Source organism: Lagenorhynchus albirostris, chromosome 10 (assembly GCF_949774975.1).
Source record: "Lagenorhynchus albirostris chromosome 10, mLagAlb1.1, whole genome shotgun sequence".
NCBI lineage: Eukaryota > Metazoa > Chordata > Mammalia > Artiodactyla > Delphinidae > Lagenorhynchus > Lagenorhynchus albirostris.
Window position 1 is genome coordinate 97,487,916 of NC_083104.1, and position 24,748 is coordinate 97,512,663.

The window sequence follows — 24,748 nt, forward strand, 5'->3', positions numbered from 1 at the left end:
GGCACCAAGTGGCCCCAGCCAATGCCCCATGGAGTAGATGAGCTACTCTGCTGACTCATCTCTGATTTTCTGATCTACGTGATGGGGAGATATAGAAAAATGTCGTTTCAAGTCACTGAATTTTGGAGTAGTTTGTTATGCAGCAATAGATAACTGAAGAACTTATTTAGCCCCTTCTGTGACCAAGAACTACATCAAGAGTTGGAGAAATAAAGTCAGGGCTGTCTTTTTAAATTGCTTGGGTAGCTTCTGCAAATATAACCTCGTGTGCTTAAGGAAAAAGAATCATTATGTGTCTAAATTCAGAGTTGGTTCACCCAAAAGGCATTTGAGTCCTGTGTGCAATGTCTTGTCCTTTAGTTATGCTGCGTGTATGTGAAAAAGGAGATGTGGGAGATGGAAGTGGATAAATAGGGGGGCTGTTATGGACTGAACTGTGTTCCCCCCAAATTCATAGGCTGAGGCCCTAAATCCCAGTACCTCAGAATGTGACTAAGTTTGGAGACAGGCTCTTTAAAGAGGTAAGGTTAAAATGAGGACATTGGGGTGGGCCCTAATCTAATCTGACTTGTGTCCTTAAAGAAGAGGAGATTGACACAGACACACACAGAGGGAAGACCATGTGGGGACACAGGGAGACAAACCAAGGAGAGAGGCCTCAGAAGAAACCAATCCTGCCGACACCTTGATCTTGGATGTCCAGTTCCAGAACTGTGAGAAAATAAATTCTTATTGTTAAAGTCATCCAGTCAGTAGTACTTTGCTATGGTGGTCCTGAAAAAGTAATAGAGGGGCTCATGAAGGACTGGTGACAATGAATTGTCCTTCTATTCAGTGGGAAAGAAGAAGCAACAATTTGCTTCAACCTTTTAGATTTCAATACATAAATTTGGCATCATTGAGATAAGGACTAGGGACTTCCCTGGCAATCCAGTGGTTAAGACTCCGCGCTTCCAATGCAGGGGACGCGGGTTCGATCCCTGGTTGGGGAACCAAGATCCCACATGCTGTACAGCACAGCCAAAAAGAAAAAAAGAAATAAGGCTTCCCTACTGTAGTGGGTTTTGGCTAATTGAATAGCACGTATAGGCACCTCAGAAGCTCCAGAGAAAACCTGACTTAAACTCACTGTGTTATCGGACTCTTCCATGGTTCTATAGAATTTTAAGAAGTATATCAACCAGTTACTATTTATACATCAGCATGGCAAGGTATCATTATTATAGTAGTAGATGGGCACCATTTTTGTTTTACTGGAGGGAAATCCAATATGAATAAAATAGCAACTTTTCAAACATGACATTTAATCCATGCAGGTAAATCAAACTGAGAATCTATTATTCATTATTAAAAGGGTGGCATATTTTTATTACACTGAGAATGAAACACAAATACTGTGAAAAATTTAGTGCCTTTTCTTGAACTTTTAAGACGCTTGTCATGCAGTCGTCAGCTGGGACTGGCACCTGTTTTAAACTATAGCCGTGAAGTTAATAAGTTTGCAGTTTTATGCCTGAAAAAAGGATGCTCAATTTCAGTGAAATAGGCAAATTTATTTTTTATTTCAAGCTTAAGATGGTAAAGTACTTCAGTATACTTAAGATGGTAAAGTACTTCAGTAATGTTCTGATTCCAATATGTATATGAAGAATATAGTTCATATCCTTGTCATTATTAGTCACGGCCCCAGTGTTCTTCCCTGAAGTGCTTTCTGAAAACTGCATATATCAGAAACTGATTAAAATGACCTAAAGTATTAATTCTTAAAATATGATGAACCCAACATTTTGCAAGAGGTTATTTTCTGTGTGACATTTAATATCAAAGAATTGAAATGATTTTAATAACTCCTTGGAAGGAGTGGTCTTAGGAAGACTAGAGCTTGATTGCTTTTATTGATTATTACCATTCATAGTGAATAGCCCTGGAGTATATTATATCATGTGGCTTTAAAAAGTTTGCCATTATGTCAGTGGAGGAAGCCCTTTGGGTCAGTATTTGAAATGGTCACTTCCGCTGGTCAAGGATTCCCCCAGACTTGTGAGAGTCCTGATTGTAAATGGCTTCTCCTGAGTGGTGTGAGTGGTCCCTGGGCATATGCTGTTTTTAACAGTGGTCTGCTTCTGCTACTTACTTTGCATTCATCACTTTAGGAAAATTACCTAATCTTCCTCGCCTCAGTTCTTTCATTTGTAAAATGGGAATCTGTTACCTTATTCATAGAGACTTTCTGAGCATTAAATAATGTGATGTACAGATTGCTTAGCATAGCGGGTTGCATGTAGGAAATAACTGGTGGCTATAATTAGTTTTTCATTACAATAATAATTCTCCATGTAGCATGTTCTCTTCTTTTCCCTCTCTCTGTTAGATTTCTCCAGCCCTCCAAAACATGCCTTCAAGAAGTATCATTTTAATCCATTCTTGATTTCTCCCTCTAAGAAAACTCAGTTTCCATTAAATTTATTGGATGCTTTTTTGCCTCTACTTCTTGTTACTGAGTGATGTGAGGGGTTTCAGGGCCATCAGTGCAAAAAGTCATGCTCTCATTGTCTCATAGTCTCTGGCAGAGAGGAAGAAAATGTGTATTGAGTGCCTGAACTGTGCCGGTTTCATCACTATGTGTTTAATACACACGATCAGTGCAGATTTCACACAGAGCAATCTATTGTTAATCCCATTTTGCAGATTAGAGAAACTGAGGTTTTAGAGATGAGAACTTGACCAGAAGTTTGAAGCTGAGATTGGAGCCCACAGTCCAAACACCGAGGTTCACAAACTACCCTACAGAAAATGGCAAGAACTGATATGTTGGTTTTTCAAATCTGTAAACTACTCATCGATTCCTTTAATTTTTCTTTGTATTTTTACCAGGTTTATTTCCATTTCTAAAGCCAAATCCCTCGCTCTTTCTGTCTCTTCTTCTGTCCTTTGTGTCGGTTTTCTACATCTGTTCACATCTGATTTACTCAGAGTTGAGTGCCCTAGTTACAAATTAGTAGTTGTCGTTCACTCTGCATTCAATTCAATAATCAAGTCATTTTTACCAGTCTCATTTGGGAATGAGGCTGCCGTATTACATAATATTGACAGGTGGTCCCTCAAACATATTTGCCAGCACTAAAATGTAAGCTTCTTGAGCGCAAGAACTGGGGTCTATTTTGTTCACTGCTGAATCTCTGGCACCTAGAACTGTGGCTGTCTTAATAAATATTTTTAAATGAATGAATAGATCTAAAAATTCAAAAGACTCACATTTCAGACTTCAAATAGACAACTGATTTCTACTTTATAGTTGAAAAATGTTTTAACTTTTTAAAACTTTTGGTGTTTTATGCAGATTAACATTCTTTATTTTATTGGAACTGCTTTCAAAATGCCATAAATCCAACTTTGTCCTTTGTGTCTGTTCTCTACATCTGTTCACATCTGATTTATTCAGGGTTAAGAATGCCCTAGTTACAAAATAGTCGTTCTTGTTCACTTTGCATGCAATTCAACAATCAAATCATTTTGAATTCTCTAAAGAGGAGGAACTTGCTTCTATATTTGAACTCACTCACATTCAGAGGGAATAGGTTTTAATATTTCAACATCTATACAAAATGCTTTACAATGACTTTTAAGGCACTAATTCTCCCATGAACGTCGAGTGAAGTCGCAAAGGGCTGACTAGGGTAAAGAATTTCTCCAAGGTCACATGGCCTGGTAATTGCAAAGAACAGGGCTGGCTATCTTTTCCTATCCATCTGCCTCATAGGTGTACCAAGCAGTACTCAATGACTTTGAACTGACGGGGCTCTCAAAGCTTATAGTGGTGGCAGGAAAAGAATTCGGGTTCAAACAAACAAAAAATCACTAAACTCAAGGACCAATAAAGGTCAATCTAGTAAACTGCCAATCAGAGCATGTCAAGCCTCTGCTTAAGCTCTCCTAGTAGCTCTCCATTACATTTAGAATAAAATCCAAATTCCTTACCTGGGCCTCCAAGCCCTACGTGATCGGGCCTCTATCCCCCTTTCTAATTTATTTCATGTGACTTTTCCGCTTGTGTATTTCATTTGAGACTCACTTTCTGTTCTTTGAACAGACCAAGCTCATTCTTATTACAAGGCTGCGTTAGTTGTGGCTTCCTGCCTAGTGGGGTTCCTCCTCAAACCTTGACACTGCTGGTCCCAGGTTAAGTGTCCCTTCCCGAGACAACATTTTCTTAACAGAATAGCTCCTCCTCTGGTCATTTTCTAGTACGTCTCTAATTTATTTTTATTGTTTCGATATCACTAGTGATAAATTAGAGCATTTATCACTATTGATATTGTCTTATTTGTTTATTGCTTATCCCCTCCACTACCAGATTGTAGCTCAAGAAGAAGAGCTGATTTAATTTTTTTTTATCCTTAGTGCCAAAAATGGTGCTTAAGTACAAATGGGCATTTAATAAAGGTGTGTGAATGAATGACTGACTGAATGAATGAATGAACAGAGGGAAGTCCTGAAGTTGGATATGGCTTTTGACATAGTCAAATCGATAATTTAGTAGCTGGGAAAACATGAACAAATCATTACTTTTTAAAAGCTTGTTTTCAATCACCTGTAAAATGGGCTAATATTAACTACATTGACACGCAGATCAAATGTTATATTGTGCATGTAAGAGCTTTGTAAAATGTAAAACGCTGCACAGGCGTTAATACATTGCCAGATATCTTTGGTACAATGTGGGTTTCCCAAAGGGAAAGTGCTGATTAGCAATTATTGCCAAAAGTTTTATCCTTTCCAAATGATGTATTTGCCTGTTCCTTGTAAAACCATTTGTGGTTAATTTGTTGGTCTTTGATCTAATCATGCTGCAGATGTTCAGAAATGCCATCTTTTTGTGCATTGAGGCTCAGTCACTGGGGTTTGTAAAAGTAATGGGCTGTGCCCAATTTTTCCCCAGTGTCTTCAACTCTCAGGGACAAAGAAGGGAAAAATCTATCTTTTGCCTAACAAGGAAAAACTGAAAATTCAACTTTTGTTTTCACTTCAAAAAAAGAAAAAAAAGGGGGGGGGGTAGGGGGAGAAATCCCAGAACTGAATTTTCTAAATTAAAATATTCAATTAGATTTTGCCATCTCCCTAGAGTGAAATATTCTTAGTTGAACATTTGAGTAGCATGTGAAGAGATGAGTTATGACACATTGAGGTTGAGGTCAGGTAATGGAATTGCAATGTAATGAGATGACATGCCATATATTTCCTCTTGATTTCAGTCATGTTTGATGGAAAATGGTGGAAAGGCCATATTTTTTAGCCAGTAATTATTCAGGTATGAATCAGTTTGATTTTAGACAGAAATGTGGCTGCCCTAAGCTATGAAGTCAATTAGACATATGATCAAGGACACACAAACCTGTCTTGTCTTGGCATCCATATTGGACGATGATTCTCAAAGTGTGGTCTGAAGGACCACGTGAATCACCATTACCTAGACATGCCTGTAGAAATTCAAATTCCTGAGCTTCACCCCAGACTTACTGACTAAAGGATGAGAATGGGCCTAGAAATCTGCATTTTTAATAAACTCCTTTGGGTAAAATTCTTACACAAATCAAATTTGGGTGACTGCTAGATGACGTCCTTGAGGACATCATCGTATGATTGTAGAGGTTTCTTAATTAAATTCTTTGTTGAGAAATCACAAAATTCAATTCAGGGACTGTAAGTTTGAGAGATCATAGACTTGTGCCCTCATTTTAGGAAGATTTTTATTCAGATTTACTAATTTGTAAGCTATCTGATGAATCTAGCCCTCAGAAAGACTCATTTTTTAAAAATTTATTTTACTTTTTATTAAAGTATAGTTGATTTACAATGTTGTGTTAGTTTTAGGTGTACAGCAATGTGATTCGGTTTTATGCATATATATGTGTATATAGTCAGAGAGATTCATTCTTTAAGGATGCTGGATGATGGAATTTTTCGGGATGCTAATGATGGAGTTTTGTTGGAGACGTTTTCTCTTGGTAAGTTCTGTGTCTACTTTTGGTGCCTGAACTCAGTGGGAGCAATTAAGGAGAGAACAGGCTGAATACAGAGAAATGTGGGAAGGAGCCCAGCTCCTCAGCCTGTATAAGGAGAAGCAGGAAATAGGGTGTAGAGGGATGGTCTTAAGCTTCTTCATCAGGAATCCAAGGTAGGCTGTCTGATGTTCACCTCCAACATTTCGGAAGCATGGCATGAATGGCTCTGGAGCACATGGCCAGGAATCAAATCCCAGCTCTACCCTCTACACCTATTTTCTGTGTGACCTTGGGCCAGCTCTCTTTGCCTCAGTTGTGTCATTGGTCAAATGGAGCTATAATAGAATCAACTTCATAGGATTACTGTGGTGATTGTGTTCATAAGGATAAAGTGATTTAAAAAGTACCTTGCATTTAGTAAGCTTTTGATACATGTTAATGGTTGATGCTCTACTGTTAGGTTTAAGGAACTCAAAAAATTAATTTCTAAAACAGGGAACTGGAACTGTTACATTTGCACATGAGAACACTGGTTTTCCAACGGTGTAGGTGTAAGGTTTTCTCTCCTCTTCTATTCAGAAGCTATGATAGTTATAGCTGTTACCACCCTCTGTCCTTGATCCCTAGACCAAGATAAGTTTCCAAGAATAATTACTTTCTTTCATCCCGCAGCAGAAAGACTGGGAATTAGAGCTAATATGTCTGTTTATTTATCTTGGCTAAGGGAATGGAAAGGAAAATAATGGTATTATTAAACTCTCACTGGATAACCTAGATTACACTGTGCTGTGGCTTCAATTCCCAGTCATCTGTCCAGAGTTGTTTGCCTCAGAAAGAACACTTTGCTATTTTCTAATGCAAATTAAGTATATTTATTTAATTCCTTAACTATGCTTATTCCCTACAGAATATTAGTCCCAGAAGACACCATTTTGTTCATTTCCCATTCTCCCAAATTGCCACCTTCCCTTCATCACCACTGTCCTTCCTTTCCCACCCCTTCCACCTCCACCACCAGCACTTCATAAATGGTGAAACAAAGATCCGTCCCAAAATGATAGGTTACTTACTGGAGTGTTACATTGGGATTTGATCTTAACATTTGTCTGATGCCAAAGCCCATGCTTTTAACCCATGAGGACATACAACTTCCCTTTTAAATCAGAGAAGCAATTAAACACGGCAGGATTGAACAATTAGGACTGAGGTAAACTATATATGAAGTCAAAAGCATTTAAGATGCATTTATAGGAATTCCAACCAAAGAATATCCAAGCAACGTCACTGTAGTCTTACCACAAACAACTGAAGCACTGTTGGGTATTCTGTTTATCCACTGTAGTGCAGATTACGTGAGTATTTGCGTTTTCCTCTACAGTTGGTTTTATCATGACGCTGGCAAAGAACCGCTAGGTTTTCGACTTTATATCCAATGACTTAGAATATGGCTCTGAAGCTACTGTGGTATAATAATCATGTTTATAGAACAGCTAAGACTGGATGTGAGCCAATACAAAGCAGGAGCAGTCAGTCAATATTATCTTGGTTATTTTATGGTAACAAAACCCCCCAGTATTTCAGTGGCTTAATTCAACAGAAGCTTATTTTTCACCCAAGCTATGTGTCTACTTCAGGACAGCTAGGGGCTCTGCTTTACCCATTCTAATTCTAAGTCAAAGACTGGTCACTGGTCAAGGTAGCAAAGGAGAAAAATGAAAGAAAACTCTGGAGAATCTAGAACCAATAATAAGTGCCCTGGCCTAGAAGTGACACATATTCTGTCCACTCAGAGCTCCTTGTCCAGAACTAGTCAAAGGGCCCACCCAACCACAACGGGGCTTGGACATGCAATCCTACTATACGCTTAGAAGGTGAAGAGCTGGAAATATTTGATGAACAGCACTTATGACACCATAACTGCTGAGGAGGGAGTGAAGCTTTCTAATAAATAGCTGTTCACAAGGAATTGGTTTACCTTATGAATTGGCAAACATTCCTATCAGTGTAGGGTTCAGATAGAGACTGAACTATCCCCTGTAGTACAGAAAAGATTTCTAAGTGAGCAAGGGACTGAATATAACAGTGCTTCTTAAATTATGTGGCCTATGTACAATCAGTATTTTAATTAGATAGTCTGTACTCCTCAACAAAATTTTTAAAGTGCCCTTTTCTGAGGTCACTGAGGTCTTTTGTTAATACTGTTGTTATTTTAAGTTTTAAGAACTTCAAAAAGCTTAGAATATCTTAGTAATTGTTATGAAAACATTTAAGTCTCCAAATTCATGTCTGGGCCTCACCAGTATCTCTGCCTGTACTTCTGTTTGAAAGCCTGGAGATTAGAAATTATGCCCTAAAAGATATTGTCCAGACTGAAGACACGAGATTCTTTGGTTATAATGAGCAAAACTTGGGGGAGGAAGAGGTATGTCCTGATGAAGAGGCTGTCATGAGAAAATGGTAGACTCTGTGTGTGTGTGTGTGTGTGTGTGTGTGTGTGTTGTGTGTGTGTGTGTGTGTGTGTGTGTGTGTGTGTGTGAGAGAGAGAGAGAGAGAGAGAGAGAGAGGCAGACAGATATATTGTCAATAAATTTGACCATATTTAATTTGCATGTTTATGTATTACATATTTTAACATATATTTAACTATATGTTTAACAGAAAATAAAACTAGAAAGTTAGATTGTAGTGAGGTAGCATTAGGGTCTTTAATGCAATGCTGAAGAATTATAAGTTTTATGATAAATATAAAGTGACGATATGATGTCAGGCAAGAAACAGCCTACCAAGGAGGAAAAGTAGAGCTTATACTGAACCAAAGTTTCTGGTAACATTTTGTTCACTGCCAGAGATAAAAGTAACTTTTTATGATCAGAGTTGCAGGGCAAAAAAGCTGGACAAAAAAAGGAAGTAGAATTTTCCATATGATAGATAATATTTTTATATTAATTCTGGATTTCATGATAAGGAAAGTATGACCCTTTGACATTCAATAATGAACTTTTCTGTTAAATATCATAGGTAGCCCTTTATTTTTAAGGTTTTATCTTTGATTTTATTGGTTTGACTATGATATGCCCAGGTTTCCTTTTTCCTTTTTCTTTTTGGGATTTTCTGAATTCCCTGGTTTCGTGGGTTGATGTCTTTCATCAGTTTTGGAAAATTCTCAGCCGCTATCTCTTCACATGTTTTTCTGCACCATTGTCTTTCTCTTTTCCTTTTAGGACTCCCAATTACATGTGTTTAGATTGTTTATTACTGTCCCACACATCTTACATGCTCTGATCAGTTGGGTTTTTTTTTTCCCCCCTTTTGTCATTATTTTTGCCTTTGTGCTTCAGTTGGAACTTTCCTACTGGCCTCTGCTAGAGGTCATCTATCCTTTTCTGCCATGTCCATTTCTACTGTTAAGCCCATTCAATGAATTTTTCATTTCAAGTACCCTAAACATTTTTAAAGTTCACTCTTGAAATTTTCTTCCCTCCCCCGGTTATTTCCATCTTTCTCCTTATTTCTTTATTCTAATTATAATGATTGTTTAAAGTATTTGTTTAAGTCTAACATCTGAGTCATCCGTGGGTCAGTTTCCATTGACTGCTCTCTTTTATCTGTGCATCACATTTCCCTTCTTCTATGGATGTCTCATAGTTGTGTATTGTATGCCAGATATTGTGTATAAATGAATTTGTAAAGACTGAAGTAGAAAATATTTACCCCGCACAAAAAAAGCAGCCTCTGTCAGGCAGCTAGAGTGATCTTTCTGATTAGAGTTAAGCTAAGTTGGGGATAGGTTGTGGCTTTGATTAGTTTTAATTCACCACTGGTTTTAAAAGTTTTCAGGTGTGAAAGATCCCTCCTTCCAGCTGGGCTTGGTATCCAAGCAACACATAACCACTCTGCTCCCTAGCCCTGCCTTGAGATTTCTGTGCCATGGAAGGTCTCTTTTTGACTTTCAGCCTGAACCCAATTGCTCACATGCTGCTGAATAAGAGTCCTAAAATTGAGAATTTGTAAATAGTAAGGACTCATTCGGTGTCTGGGGCTCATGTGTATTCGACCTTCCACATTAGTCCAAGACTGTTAAAATTTTAGCCAGTTTCTCCTTTTACCTACAAAGTCTCTCACCCAATGACAGATCTACTCCTTCACCCGTTCCCTGAGAGTAAAGCTACCTCTAGAGGCTTCCGGGAAGATGGCGGAAGAGTAAGACACGGAGATCACCTTCCTCCCCACAGATACACCAGAAATACATCTACATGTGGAACAACTCCTACAGAACACCTACTGAACGCTGGCAGAAGACATCAGACCTCCCAAAAGGCAAGAAACCCCCCACGTACCTGGGTAGGGCAAAAGAAAAAAGAATAAACAGAGACAAAAGGATAGGGACGGGACCTGCACCAGTGGGAGGGAGCTGTGAAGGAGGTAAAGGTGTCCACACACTAGGAAGCCCCTTCTCGGGTGGAGACTGCGGGTGGCGGAGGGGGGGATGCTTCGGAGCCGCGGAGGAGAGCGTAGCAACAGGGGTGCGGAGGGCAAAGCGGAGAGATTCCTGCACAGAGGATCGGGGCCGACCGGCACTCACCAGCCCGAGAGGCTTGTCTGCTCACCTGCCGGGGCGGGCGGGGCTGCAAGCTGAGGCTCGGGCTTCGGTGGTCGGAGCGCAGGGAGAGGACTGACGGCGTGAACACAGCCTGAAGGGGGTTAGTGCGCCACGGCTGGCTGGGAGGGAGTCCGGGGAGAAGTCTGGAGCTGCTGAAGAGGCAAGAGACTTTTTCTTCCCTCTGTTTCCTGTTGTGCGAGGAGAGGGGATTCAGAGCACCGCTTAAAGGAGCTCCAGAGACGGGCGCGAGCTGCGGCTAAAAGCGCGGACCCCAGAGACGGGAATGAGACGCTAAGGCTGCTGCTGCCGCCACCAAGAAGCCTGTGTGTGAGCACAGGTCACTCTCCACACCCCACTTCCGGAGAGCCTGTGCAGCCCGCCACTGCCAGGGTCCCAGGATCCAGGGACAACTCCCTCAGGAGAACGGACGGCGCGCCTCAGACTGGTGCAATGTTACGCTGGCCTCTGCCACCGCAGGCCCACCCCACATTCCGTGCCACTCCCTTCCCCCAGCCTGAGTGAGCCAGAGCCCCCGAATCAGTGGCTCCTTTAACCCCGTCCTGTCTGAGCAAAGAACAGACGCCCTCCAGTGACCTACACGCAGAGGCGTGGCTAGATCCAAAGCTGAGACCCGGGAGCTGTGAGAACAAAGAGGAGAAGGGGAAATCTCTCCCAGCAGCCTCAGAAACAGCGGATTAAAGCTCCACAATCAACTTGATGCACCTGCATCTGTGGAATACATCAATAGACAATGAATCATCCCAAACTGAGGAGGTGGACTTTGAGAACAAGATTTATGATTTTTTCCCCTTTTCCTCTTTTTAGCCGTGTGGACGAAAGGCTCTTGTTGCTACAGCCAGGAGTCAGTGCTGTGCCTCTGAGGTGGGAGAGCCAACTTCACGACACTGGTCCACAAGAGACCTCCCAGCTCCACATAATATCAAATGGCGAAAATCTCCCAGAGATCTCCATCTCAACACCAGCGCCCAGCTTCACTCAACGACCAGCAAGCTACAGTGCTGGACATCCTATGCCAAACAACTAGCAAGACAGGAACACAACCCCACCCATTAGCAGAGAGGCTGCCTAAAATCATAATAAGTCCACAGACACCCCAAAACACACCACGTGGAGCTGCCCACCAGAAAGACAAGATCCAGCCTCATCCACCGGAACACAGGCACTAGTCCCCTCCACCAGGAAGCCTACACGACCCACTGAACCAACCCTAGCCACTGGGGACAGACACCGAAAACAACGGGAACTACGAACTGCAGCGTGCAAAAAGGAGACCCCAAACACAGTAAGATAAGCAAAATGAAAAGACAGAAAAACACACAGTAGATAAAGGAACAAGATAAAAACCCACCAGACCTAACAAATGAAGAGGAAATAGGCAGTCTACCTGAAAAAGAATTCAGAATAATGATAGTAAAGATGATCCAAAATCTTGGAAATAGAATAGACAAAATGCAAGAAACATTTAACAAGGACCTAGAAGAACTAAAGATGAAACAAACAATGATGAACAACACAATAAATGAAATTAAAAATACTCTAGATGAGATCAATAGCAGAATAACTGAGGCAGAAAAATGGATAAGTGACCTGGAAGATAAAATAGTGGAAATAACTACTGCGAGCAGAATAAAGAAAAAAGAATGAAAAGAACTGAGGACAGTCTCAGAGACCTCTGGGACAACATTAAACGCACCAACGTTCAAATTATAGGGCTTCCAGAAGAAGAAGAGAAAAAGAAAGGGACTGGAAAAATATTTGAAGAGATTATAGTTGAAAACTTCCCTCATGTGGAAAAGGAAATAGTTAATCAAGTCTAGGAAGCACAGAGAGTCCCATACAGGATAAATCCAAGGAGAAATACGCCAAGACACATATTATTCAAACTGTCAAAAATTAAATACAAAGAAAACATATTAAAAGCAGCAAGGGAAGAACAACAAATAACACACAAAGGAATCCCCATAAGGTTAAGAGCTGATCTTTCAGCAGAAACTCTGCAAGCCAGAAGGGACTGGCAGGACATATTTAAAGTGATGAAGGAGGAAAACCTGCCACCAAGATTACTCTACCTAGCAAGGATCTCATTCAGATTTGATAGAGAAATTAAAATCTTTACAGACAAGCAAAAGCTGAGAGAGATCAGCACCACCAAACCAGCTCTACAACAACTGCTAAAGGAACTTCTCTAGGCAAGAAACACAAGAGAAGGAAAAGACCTACAATAATGAACCCAAAACAGTGAAGAAAATGGGAATAGGAACATACATATCGATAATTACCTTAAATGTAAATGGACTAAATGCTCCCACCAAAAGACACAGATTGGCTGAATGGATACACAAACAAGACCCATATATTTGCTGTCTACAAGAGACCCACTTTAGACCTAGAGACACATACAGACTGAAAGTAAGGGGATGGAAAAAGATATTTCATGCAAATGGAAACCAAAAGAAAGCTGGAGTAGCAATTTTCATATCAGACAAAATAGACTTTAAAATAAAGACTTTTAGAACAGACAAAGAAGGACACTACATAATGGTCAAGGGATCAATCCAAGAAGAAAATATAATAATTGTAAATATTTATGCACCCAGCATAGGAGCACCTCAATACATAAGGCAAATACTAACAGCCATAAAAGGGGAAATCGACAGTAACACATTCATAGTAGGGAACTTTAATACCCCACTTAAACCAATGGACAGATCATCCAAAATGAAAATAAATAAGGAAACACAAGCTTTAAATGATGCATTAAACAAGATGGATTTAATTGTTATTTATAGGACATTCCATCCAAAAACAACAGAATACACATTTTTCTCAAGTGCTCATGGAACATTCTCCAGGATAGATCGTATCTTGGGTCACAAATCAAGGCTTGGTAAATTTAAGAAAATTGAAATTGTATCAAGTATCTTTTCTGATCACAACACTATGAGACTAGATATCAATTACAGGAAAAAAATCTGTAAAAAATACAAACACATGGAAGCTAAACAATACACTACTTAATAACGAAGTGATCACTGACGAAATCAAAAAGGAAATAAAAAAATACCTGGAAACAAATGACAATGGAGACACGATGACTCCAAATCTATGGGATGCAGTAAAAGCAGTTCTAAGAGGGAAGTCCATAGAAATACAATCCTACCTTATGAAACAGGAAACATCTCGAATAAACAACCTAACCTTGCACCTAAAGCAATTAGAGAAAGAAGAACAAAAAAAAACCCAAAGTTAGCAGAAGGAAAGAAATCATAAAAATCAGATCAGAAATAAATGAAAAAGAAATGAAGGAAACGATAGCAAAGATCAATAAAACTAAAAGCTGGTTCTTTGAGAAGGTAAACAAAATTGATAAACCATTAGCCAGACTCATCAAGAAAAAAAGGGAGAAGACTCAAATCAATAGAATTAGAAATGAAAAAGGAGAAGTAACAAGTGACACAGCAGAAATACAAAAGATCATGAGAGATTACTACAAGCAACTCTATGCTAATAAAATGGACAACCTGGAAGAAATGGACAAATTCTTAGAAATGCACAACCTGCCAAGACTGAATCAGGAAGAAATAGAAAATATGAACAAACCAATCACAAGCACTGAAATTGAAACTGTGATTAAAAATCTTCCAACAAACAAAAGCCCAGGACCAGATGGCTTCACAGGCGAATTCTATCAAACATTTCGAGAAGAGCTAACACCTATCCTTCTCAAACTCTTCCAAAATATAGCAGAGGGAGGAACACTCCCAAACTCATCCTACGAGGCCACCATCACCCTGATACCGAAACCAGACAAGGATGTCACAAAGAAAGAAAACTACAGGCCAATATCACTGATGAACATAGATGCAAAAATCCTCAACAAAATACTAGCAAACAGAACCCAAAAGCACATTAAACGGATCATACACCATAATCAAGTGGGGTTTATTCCAGGAATGCAAGGATTCTTCAATATATGCAAATCAATCAATGTGATACACCATATTAACAAATTGAAGGAGAAAAACCATATGATCATCTCAATAGATGCAGAGAAAGTTTTCGACAGAATTCAACACCCATTTATGATAAAAACCCTCCAGAAAGTAGGCATAGACGGAACTTACCTAAACATAATAAAGGCCATATATGACAAACCCACAGCCAACATTGTCCTCAATGGTGAAAAACTGAAAGCATTTCCACTAAGATCAGGAAGAAGACAAGGTTGCCCACTCTTACCACTCTTATTCAACATAGTTTTGGAAGTTTTAGCCACAGCAATCCGAGAAGAAAAGGAAATAAAAGGAATCCAAATTGGAAAAGAAGAAGTAAAGCTGTCACTGTTTGCAGATGACATGATACTATACATAGAGAATCCTAAACATGCTACCAGAAAACTACTGGAGCTAATCAATGAATTTGGTAAAGTAGCAGGATACAAAATTAATGCACAGAAATCTCTGGCATTCCTATACACTAATGATGAAAAATCTGAAAATGAAATCAAGAAAACACTCCCATTTACCATTGCAACAAAAAGAATAAAATATCTAGGAACAAACCTACCTAAGGAGACAAAAGACCTGTATGCAGAAAATTATAAGACACTGATGAAAGAAATTAAAGATGATACAAATAGATGGAGAGATATACCATGTTCTTGGATTGGCAGAATCAACATTGTGAAAATGACTCTACTACCCAAAGCAATCTACAGATTCAATGCAATCCCTATCAAACTACCACTGGCATTTTTCACAGAACTAGAACAAAGAATTTTGCAATTTGTATGGAAACACAAAAGACCCCGAATAGCCAAAGCAATCTTGAGAATGAAAAACGGAGCTGGAGGAATCAGGCTCCCTGACTTCAGACTATACTACAAAGCTATAGTTATCAAGACGGTATGGTACTGGCACAAAAACAGAAAGATAGATCAATGGAACAGGATAGAAAGCCCAGAGATAAACCCACGCACATACGGTCACCTTATTTTGATAAACGAGGCAGGAATGTACAGTGGAGAAAGGACAGCCTCTTCAATAAGTGGTTCTGGGAAAACTGGACAGGTACATATAAAAGTATGAGATTAGATCACTCCCTAACACCATACACAAAAGTAAGCTCAAAATGGATTAAAGACCTAAGTGTAAGGCCAGCAACTATCAAACTCTTAGAGGAAAACATAGGCAGAACAGTCTATGATCTAAATCACAGCAAGATCCTTTTTGACCCACCTCCTAAAGAAATGGAAATAAAAACAAAAATAACAAATGGGACCTAGTGAAACTTCGAAGCTTTTGCACAGCAAAGGAAACCATAAACAAGACCAAAAGACAACCCTGAGAATGGGAGAAAATATTTGCAAATGAAGCAGCTGACAAGGGATTAATCTCCAAAATATACAAGCAGCTCATGCAGCTCAGTAACAAAAAGCAAACAACCCAATCCAAAAATGGGCAGAAGACCTAAATAGACATTTCTCCAAAGAAGATATACAGACTGCCAACAAACACATGAAAGAATGCTCAACATCATTAATCATTAGAGAAATGCAAATCAAAACTACAATGAGATATCATCTCACACCGGTCAGAATGGCCATCATCAAAAAATCTGGAAACAATAAATGCTGGAGAGGGTGTGGAGAAAAGAGGACCTTCTTGCACTGTTGTTGGGAATGTAAACTGATACAGCCACTGTGGAGAATAGTATGGAGGTTCCTAAAAAAACTACAAATGGAACTACCATATGACCCAGCAATCCCACTACTGGGCATATACCCTGAGAAAACCATAATTCAAAAAGAGGCATGTACCAAAATGTTCATTGCAGCTCTATTTACAATAGCCCGGAGATGGAAACAACCTAAGTGTCCATCATCAGATGAATGGGTAAAGAAGATGTGGCACATATATACGATGGAATATTACTCAGCCATAAAAAGAAACGAAATTGAGCTATTTGTAATGAGGTGGATAGACCTAGAGTCTGTCATACAGAGGGAAGTAAGAGAAAGACAAATACCATATGCTAACACATATATATGGAATTTAAGAAAAAAAATGTCATGAAGAACCCAGGGGTAAGACAGGAATAAAGACAGAGACCTACTAGAGAATGGACTTGAGAATATGGGGAGGGGGAAGGGTAAGCTGTGACAAAGCGCGAGTGAGGCATGGACATATATATACTACCAAGCGTGGGGTGGATGGCTGGTGGGAAGCAGCCGCATAGCACAGGGAGATCAGCTTGGTGCTTTGTGACTGCCTGGAGGGGTGGGATAGGGAGGGTGGGAGGGAGGGAGATGCAAGAGGGAAGAGATATGGGAATATATGTGTATGTATAACTGATTCACTTTGTTGTAAAGCAGAAACTAACACACCATGGTAAAGCAATTATACTCCAATAAAGATAAAAAAAAAAAGCTACCTCTAGTCTTAACTCATATATGAAGGGGTTATGCTCTCTGAGATTTAGTTTCCCCTAAGCTTCATGTCCTCAGCTTCCCAAGGTGTTTAAAATATATGTAATTTTGTAATTTACCTGGAGTTTTTTCCTTGTTACAGTAAGAATTATGGTCATTTATGACCATCTTCATCATAACGAGAAGCAGAACTTTGAAAACCTTCTGTTTTTGAAATTACTTTGTCAACTTTTTTTCTGAGTATGAAAACAATAATCTTTCCAAATATTTCAGAAAATCCAGACAATTGAAAAATACTTCGTCAATACGCATTTTCGTCATTTTGTAAGACTTCCCTAATCCTTTCTGAGTTGCTTCAATTTAAAAGTATTTGGTGTCCAAGTGGAAGGAATTTTGCTTTCTCTTCCAATCCTCCGTACAGACCTCAGCCTTCAAAATTCTTGTTTGTTTCTTTTCTGCTTGTTCTCCACTCTCCTTTCACATTCACCTTCTTTGATATGGAAGATCAAACGCATTACCCTTATGTTATGCAATGAAATTCAGCTCTCTAATGTCTCTTCCTTCAAAAAAGAATGCCCTTCATGGCACTCAGAAAATAAAGCTACTCCGAAGAAATTATGACCTCCAGGTACCAGGACTTTGATGATGAGATAGCATTGGTAGTTGGGAGGAGACTGATCCATTTATTTCCTTTATTATATAGCATTCAATTACAAAGCTACAGAAAACTATGGAAACATCACATCATGGGACAGCTATGGAAATACTGAGGTTTGCGGAAAGCTTCCTCTGGGACGTACAATGAAACTTAGTGATCCTTTCTTGCCAGAGAGGAAAAAAATGAGTCCCAACCTACACATTACAGGGCAAAAGATCTCTCCTACAACATACAGCAAGGGAAAGGCACTAAAAGAATAAATCAGACAAGTGTTGTCAGATAAATTCCTCTGTTTGATAACATATGGCTCTTACCCTCCTTTTCGGTCAATATCAGTGACTAGGTTTTGTCTTGTTCAAATACTTATTTTTTGGGGGGGCTGTCAGGGTAATTGCGTGTGACACCTCTGTCTTGTGAAATAGGCTGAAGTGAAGATCCTTTTGTGTCTAAAGACTGGCTTCTAACTTACGTTGTTCCAGGTGACACAATGCTGCCTGGTGTTACTGGGTTATGTTTGGTAGCCTTGAACTGTTTCTCATGCACAAAATGGTACTAGTGTTTTACACATTTAAAGAGGATCTTCAACCTTAAAATGTTCTGTTCTTCTTTATTAAAATAAACTATAATCTAAGGCATAGAAATAGTTGGGATAAAGTCATAAGATTAATAATAATAATATTTACGTACATTTTAATGAACATTTTAATATTTGTTATCCAAATTGATAATTGCATCAACTCTGTGAGGAAGATGCTTATATTCTTTTTTTCATGGATGAGGAAATTTGAATGCATGGAAACTTAGATACAAAAAGAGAAGTGACTTGCCTAAGACCACAGGACACTTAATGATAGAATTGGGTCAGTACTGGTCAACTTCTTAATCTATTAATATTTTGAACATATCACTGAGTAAGATCAGGTTAGTATAAGAGGGACATTAGTTTTCACTTCTAAAGGCAGAGACAAAAATTGATGAAATGACTGTAATAGCAGCAGTTCAGCTTTATTTTTAAACGATGGTCAGAAACAGGTTTCTGACCCCATTTTTCCTCCTCCTTCTCATTTAGCTTTTATTCTCTTATCACGAGGGTTACTCACAGCCATCTAACCAAATGAAAAGTATGGCTTGATTAAGAATCTCTTTTGTCTGTAATTTGTGCATAATGTTTTTAGCTCTCCCATGGGCTGTTGTAGAAAATGGTAAATCTGGTTTAAATGAAACCTGATCCTGTTAATGGTTTAGTAGCGGCTGCCACAGGGTTATGGCATTTTTCAACAGATGCTTCTGCTTCATTTTAAACATAAACTAAGTCTTGGAGTATTTATATAAATCATATAAAATATGCCTACATAATTTTGGTTAAATGTATTGTTATAAAATAATCTTAGGCAGGTCCCTGTCTTTGTCCATTTATAATTATTCACACAGAATTAAAAAAAAAACGAAGGCTATACTCTATTTTAAAAAAAGATTATTCATGTCTTGCACTTTCCTAAAAATTTTTTTAAAGGCTGGAGAATAGCCTCCATCTCTAGTCTGGGGATGTGAACAATGGCTTGGTCAATCTGATCATTCTATCCATCTTTATGCCTAACACTATTTACTTAGCACTGACAAATTGCTTATACAGTGATGTGCATTATAGTGTCAACTGAAATATACAGAGTAGTCACAAAATTAAATGGGACACTATATTTCTTTGAAGAGGTAGACCTTGTAATAGTTAATTCAGACTATCATTATGCCCAGGATTAGTTTCTCTGGAGTGTGATAGTTTGTTCAACCATTTTTTTTTTGGTTAAGAAAAGCATTTCTTCTGTTCAAAGCACTTGTGCTGGTTACCTGAATGCTACAAAGATGAATGACAGGCAAGTAAAGCAATAAGACAAAAGATAGAAATAGTTATACAAAGAGGTACCAGCTCAAGCAACAATACAGTATACCACTTTAGTTAACATATTACAAGTTTGAGTCCTAAAGCTCGTAAAGGGCAGAGTCTTGAACTGGCAGGGTCAAATTTACCTTGTTTTTTGGGGTCATATTTTCATGGTGGTATGTTTGCTCAGTTACCTTGCGCTGGAACATTTATTTATGTGAGTGCACCCAATGGTGAGTTTTTAAGAGCAAACAGTAAAAGTACAAACCAACTCTTAAACTCTAAATTATCTGTGGGCATCACTGACTGTGATGTGTTTCTAAATACAAGCATCGTGATCTTCCCCTGTCCTAATGTCTGTCCTAAGTACTCCCGTCTAAGAAGGATGTGAAACCTGGTGCCGCTTTCTTGTTTGAACTCATTCTCCTTCGTGGGAAATATGCTTGTCTCCACCAAGTTGTGGGCTGGACAACTTTCCCTTTGTATGATAGCAGTTTGGATGTAGTGGAGGGAAAATTCAAGTGTCCACTTCTCCGAGGACATTATGACCAGAAACTCGATAACTTCAGGAAAATTGAAGATTTGATTTGCTTGGACCTGGACCACTGGCTGTGCAATCTCTACTTTCAGGTTTGCAATATGATTTTGTGAATGGGAAAAAGAATTAAAAAATTTTCCAAAGCTGCTTCTTTTTAGCCTTTAGCTTCCTTTCATGATATTGAAAATTCCAGTATCAAAACCTATAAAAGTAATTACATCTTAATACTGATTTCTCATAATGCAGATTAAATTTATGTCTACAAACAAGGGGTAAAATTCTAGAGTTAGAAATCTTAAGGATAATTTAATCCAGACGTCTATGTTATAAATAAGTCCGGACAGCCATCCAAGTCCCCTGATTTCTCAGTTTACAATCTGTTGCTACTGGAGCAGACTGCTCTCACCGACCTGGGACGGGGGATATATTTCTTTATTGAAAGTTCTTATTGAGCTTCTGTTGTGTGTTGAGCATTGCTTGTTCCAGGGATATGAAGAGATAGATGTGGTCTCTGCCTTCTGCATGCTTGACATTTATTTGATGAGACCAACAACAGATACCCAATGACCCACATTTCCACAGGATGAAAGTGGCCATCAGAAAGGTCTCTTTGCCATACACATGGCTTCAATGTAAGCTGCCTAGTTTACATAAAAAATTAAAAAAAAAAACCACTTGGTCACACATCATTTATTGGTATAGGTTTGGCATTCTATTTTCTAACCAAGTCTTTTAGCAGAAATGCTGTTGTGTAAATTCATTTTAGGCCACCACCTTGGAGGATCCAAAAAAGAAAACGACAGCATACATGAAATATAAAGCATTCCAACACATTTTTAGTCAAATTATTTTTGTCTTATATGTCCAAATTTGTTCTACCTGTTTATGTTATTTTTCTGGGGTGCTTGTATCATAAAATGCTATGATTTATTTTCTTCCTTACCTGTATGTTTGATTTTTTTTCAGTCTGTCTGGCTTTTATCCATTACAAATGGACATAATTGTACACTAGCTTTCTTATTTGATAGACAATAACAGAAGTTTTCTCCCTGTGTACATTTCATAAGGAGTTGGGGAGGGGTAGTGAGTCCTACTAATGAGAATAGTACTATTATTCAAGATGTATGATTTTCTGATTGTAAGGCAGAATAAGTACGAATGTAGATGCTTCTCTTTCACAAGGATGAAAATGAAAAATTTTTGTCTTGAAACCCTATTTTCCTCCTTGTGCAATTGTGAAATATGTGGATTTTTCTGATGTGAGTTTTCTCAAATGCAAACATTTCTGAACAAGTTAATTTTGAGTAGTCCTTTTAGGAGAAGAATAACTTGAGGTTGGGAAGAGAAAAGAAAGATAAAGTAGATAAGGTAGATATTGGAACAGAAAAGTGGTTTTGCAATGCAGACTTAGAGATTAGAGGAAACAAGTAAAGTCCTGATCATTTCCCTCCGTGTCTGTTGGAGGAAGGAAACTGCCACAGTCAGAGGGGCTGGCAGAGCTAGGGTGTGTGCCTCAGCCATGACCTCATGTGTTACTAGGGGTAGAACTCAGGCTAATAACCCTGAACTTTAAGGAGGAGACTGGAAGTTGTTCTGATTCAACCCCCAGAGTGGGTGTGAAAGAATGTAAGATGGAAAATTATGCAAGGAAGGTAGCCTTTAACTTTTTCCTAGAAAACCTTTTCTATCAATCCCTCACTTTCCTGAATACTTCATTTCCTGTGTCATTGATTATTTCTACCAAGCATTTTATTATTAACATCTTAAGCATAGAGAAAAGTTGAAAAAATTGCATATTGAGCACCTTATATTCACCACTAGATTCTACCATCTGATCATTTATTTTTGAACTTAAAATATTGTTTCTTGAAGATAGTAAATACTTGCTAGTAAATAAATATTTGCTAATTTTATTCCAGCATGAATGTTAGACACACAGTGTTATTTGGAAGAAAAATATAAAGAAATGATAAGATAAAACAAAGAAACTAATAAATATATAGAGCAATGACATTGTATGTAAACCTGTTAATACAAAAAATGCATTTTTTTTGTAATGAAACCAAACAAAAACAAATAGAAGTTTTAGAAAAATTGAATTCATCGTTGACCTTTTGGATTTTGCAAATTATATCCTTGTTCTAGAGAAATAATTAGCTGTGTGTGTAATATTTTCAACAGTTTCAATAACAGGTCTATCTTTTAATAGGTAATTAAACTTCCTCTACATTTGGATGATCAAGAAAACCATGAAAGGTGTATTCAGCTTCCCCCTGAATTTCCAGTTTGTTTAATGGCTGAAGCAGAGAAAGCAGAATCAGGTGTCGATAACACAGCTGGCCTTTCAGAGAAAGAAACAGAGAAAAACATTTGTGCCTCAAGGAGTGATGAAGCTAAATCCTCATCACTCTCATCTCAAGGTTAGTTCTCATTTTATCAGCATTCTATTACTAATATTTCAAGTTTTGTTATATTATATAAAACTGGAAAAGAAGTAGTATTAGTGTGTTTCTTTCTATACCTTGCCATTTAAAGAGAATGTAATCATAGACAAGCATACTAGTTTTCATATTGCGTAATTATAAATTACATAGTAAAATAGAAAATTCCTTGAAACACATTACTTGTTGCTCTAAAATTCTTTCTTGCCTGCTCAATGAAAGATAATTGTTTTCAGAATAAAGTTCTCAAATAATATAATTTATTTTATAAGACTTTGTTTTCAAAGACTGGTTTAATCAAGCACTAAATAAGCAAATAACATTGTTTGAAATATTCAACGTACAAAAGTTTCAATTTACAGAAGAGATACATTAGAGATTATTATTTTTTGTAAAGAATGATTCCCTTTACCCAAAGGGAATAATTCCCTTTCCTAGGTATGTATGTAATTATAAACAATATAGAATGTATTTTCTATGTTTATAAAGTTTATATAAATATATCATACCTTATGTCTACTTTTGGAACTTTATTTTTTCTCAATATTATCTTTGATTTACATACACATACAAACACACAAACACACATATATGTATTTCTGGTTCATTGATTTTATTTCTGTATAGAATTTCTCTACATGATTGTAACAAAATTTGTTAATTCTTATTGTTTATGTTGTTATCAGTTTCTCTCTATTGCAAACGAGGCTATAGTGATTATTCTTGGACATGTCCTCCTGTGCTCACAGGTGTGACTTTCACTACAGTATATCTACAGGGAAAGGAATCACTGAGTCAGGGCACACACATCCAAAGTTTACAGCATAGTGACACACTGCCATCCAGCTGTATCAATTTCTAACCCAATAGCTGTGTAGCAGAGTCTCTGACTCACATCTTATCAATCCTTGTTATTGTCAATTTTGTCAATTCAGTTGGAATGAAATGATATTTCTGTGTTTTCATTAGAATTTCCTTGAATACAAGAAAGGTTTTCATATATTTCTGTTGAACATTTGGATTTTATCTTCTGTGACAATTACCTGTTCCTATATTTGGTCCACTTTTTCTTTGGGTTATTTACTTATTTTTCTTATTGATCTGTAGGAGTTCTGGTGCCTTTTTTTTTTTTAGGTGTGGTGAATGGTAGGAAAGCCTTGATTTCTGATTCAATTTTTGATTTTTAATGATTATTCAATCACTTTATTATTAATTTAATTCTAATTGGATTAACTTAGTCTAAAACTGATGGGATTAGCATTGTCATATTATTGTATTACCTTTTAAAATGCATTCCCTTCTGTTACAGTTTTGTTGGATAGGCAATACATTTAAATTGTTTGAAATAAAATCTGTCTCCCTTTGCTGCCCTCCCAGCAAACTATTGTTCTCCTTGGAGGAATCAGTGCTTTTCATGTATTATTCGAGAGATATTTTACATGTCTATAAGAAAATATATAAGAATACTATCATAATTTTAAAATAACACTAAATCTATAAAGAATATAACACTATAGTTATATTCTTCTTTTCATTCCTAATATTGATTAAGACATACGTTTTTATTCATTTTTTAAAATATACAATTGCTCATTTGCCTCCATTAAGACTCTTGATTGATTTTTTGTTTACATTTATATTCTTAGCCTTATTATTTGTTTACTCATTTTCTTCAGATTTTCTTTGGGGTTACTTTTAAAATCTTCTTGATTTGAAAGCTTAACACATTTATCTTCAGTTTTTATTTATCTGATGTGTGAAATCTCCAATTATGACTGGATCTGTCCATTTCTCCCTGTAATTCTGCCAGATATTGCTTTATGTATTTTAAATCTGTTTTAAGTGCATTCAAGTTTATGATTGTTACAGTTTTTATGATGTTCTCATTTCTTTTATATAGATGTAGTCTCTCTGTATGTCTATTAATGCTTTTGGATTTACAATCTAGTTCTTCTGATACTAATTCTACCATCTGATTTTTTGATAAATATTTTCACAGCATATATTATATTTTTACACTTTATTTTAAAAATTTAAAATTCACCTGTGGTGCCCTTTTGGATATATCTGTTTTAGCAGTATAAATCTGAATTTTATTTTTGTACTCGAGACAAGTAGATATGTGTCTTTTAATAGGTAAGTTTAGGTTTTTTGGTAATTATTCTTATTACTGTTCTATTTG

The 24,748-nt window shown here is 37.6% G+C and overlaps 1 protein-coding gene across 1 annotated transcript in view; it reads left to right on the plus strand.

Moving 5' to 3' along the window:
* LOC132527957 (uncharacterized) overlaps window positions 1-24,748 on the plus strand; it is a gene marked incomplete at its 5' end in the record, with an annotated part of 192,872 nt that overhangs the window by 56,377 nt on the left and 111,747 nt on the right. Inside the window, one exon of the mRNA XM_060163951.1 lies at window positions 22,411-22,545. Within this exon, the coding sequence (XP_060019934.1) occupies window positions 22,411-22,545 (135 nt within the window). The remainder of the gene's footprint in view (window positions 1-22,410; window positions 22,546-24,748) is intronic.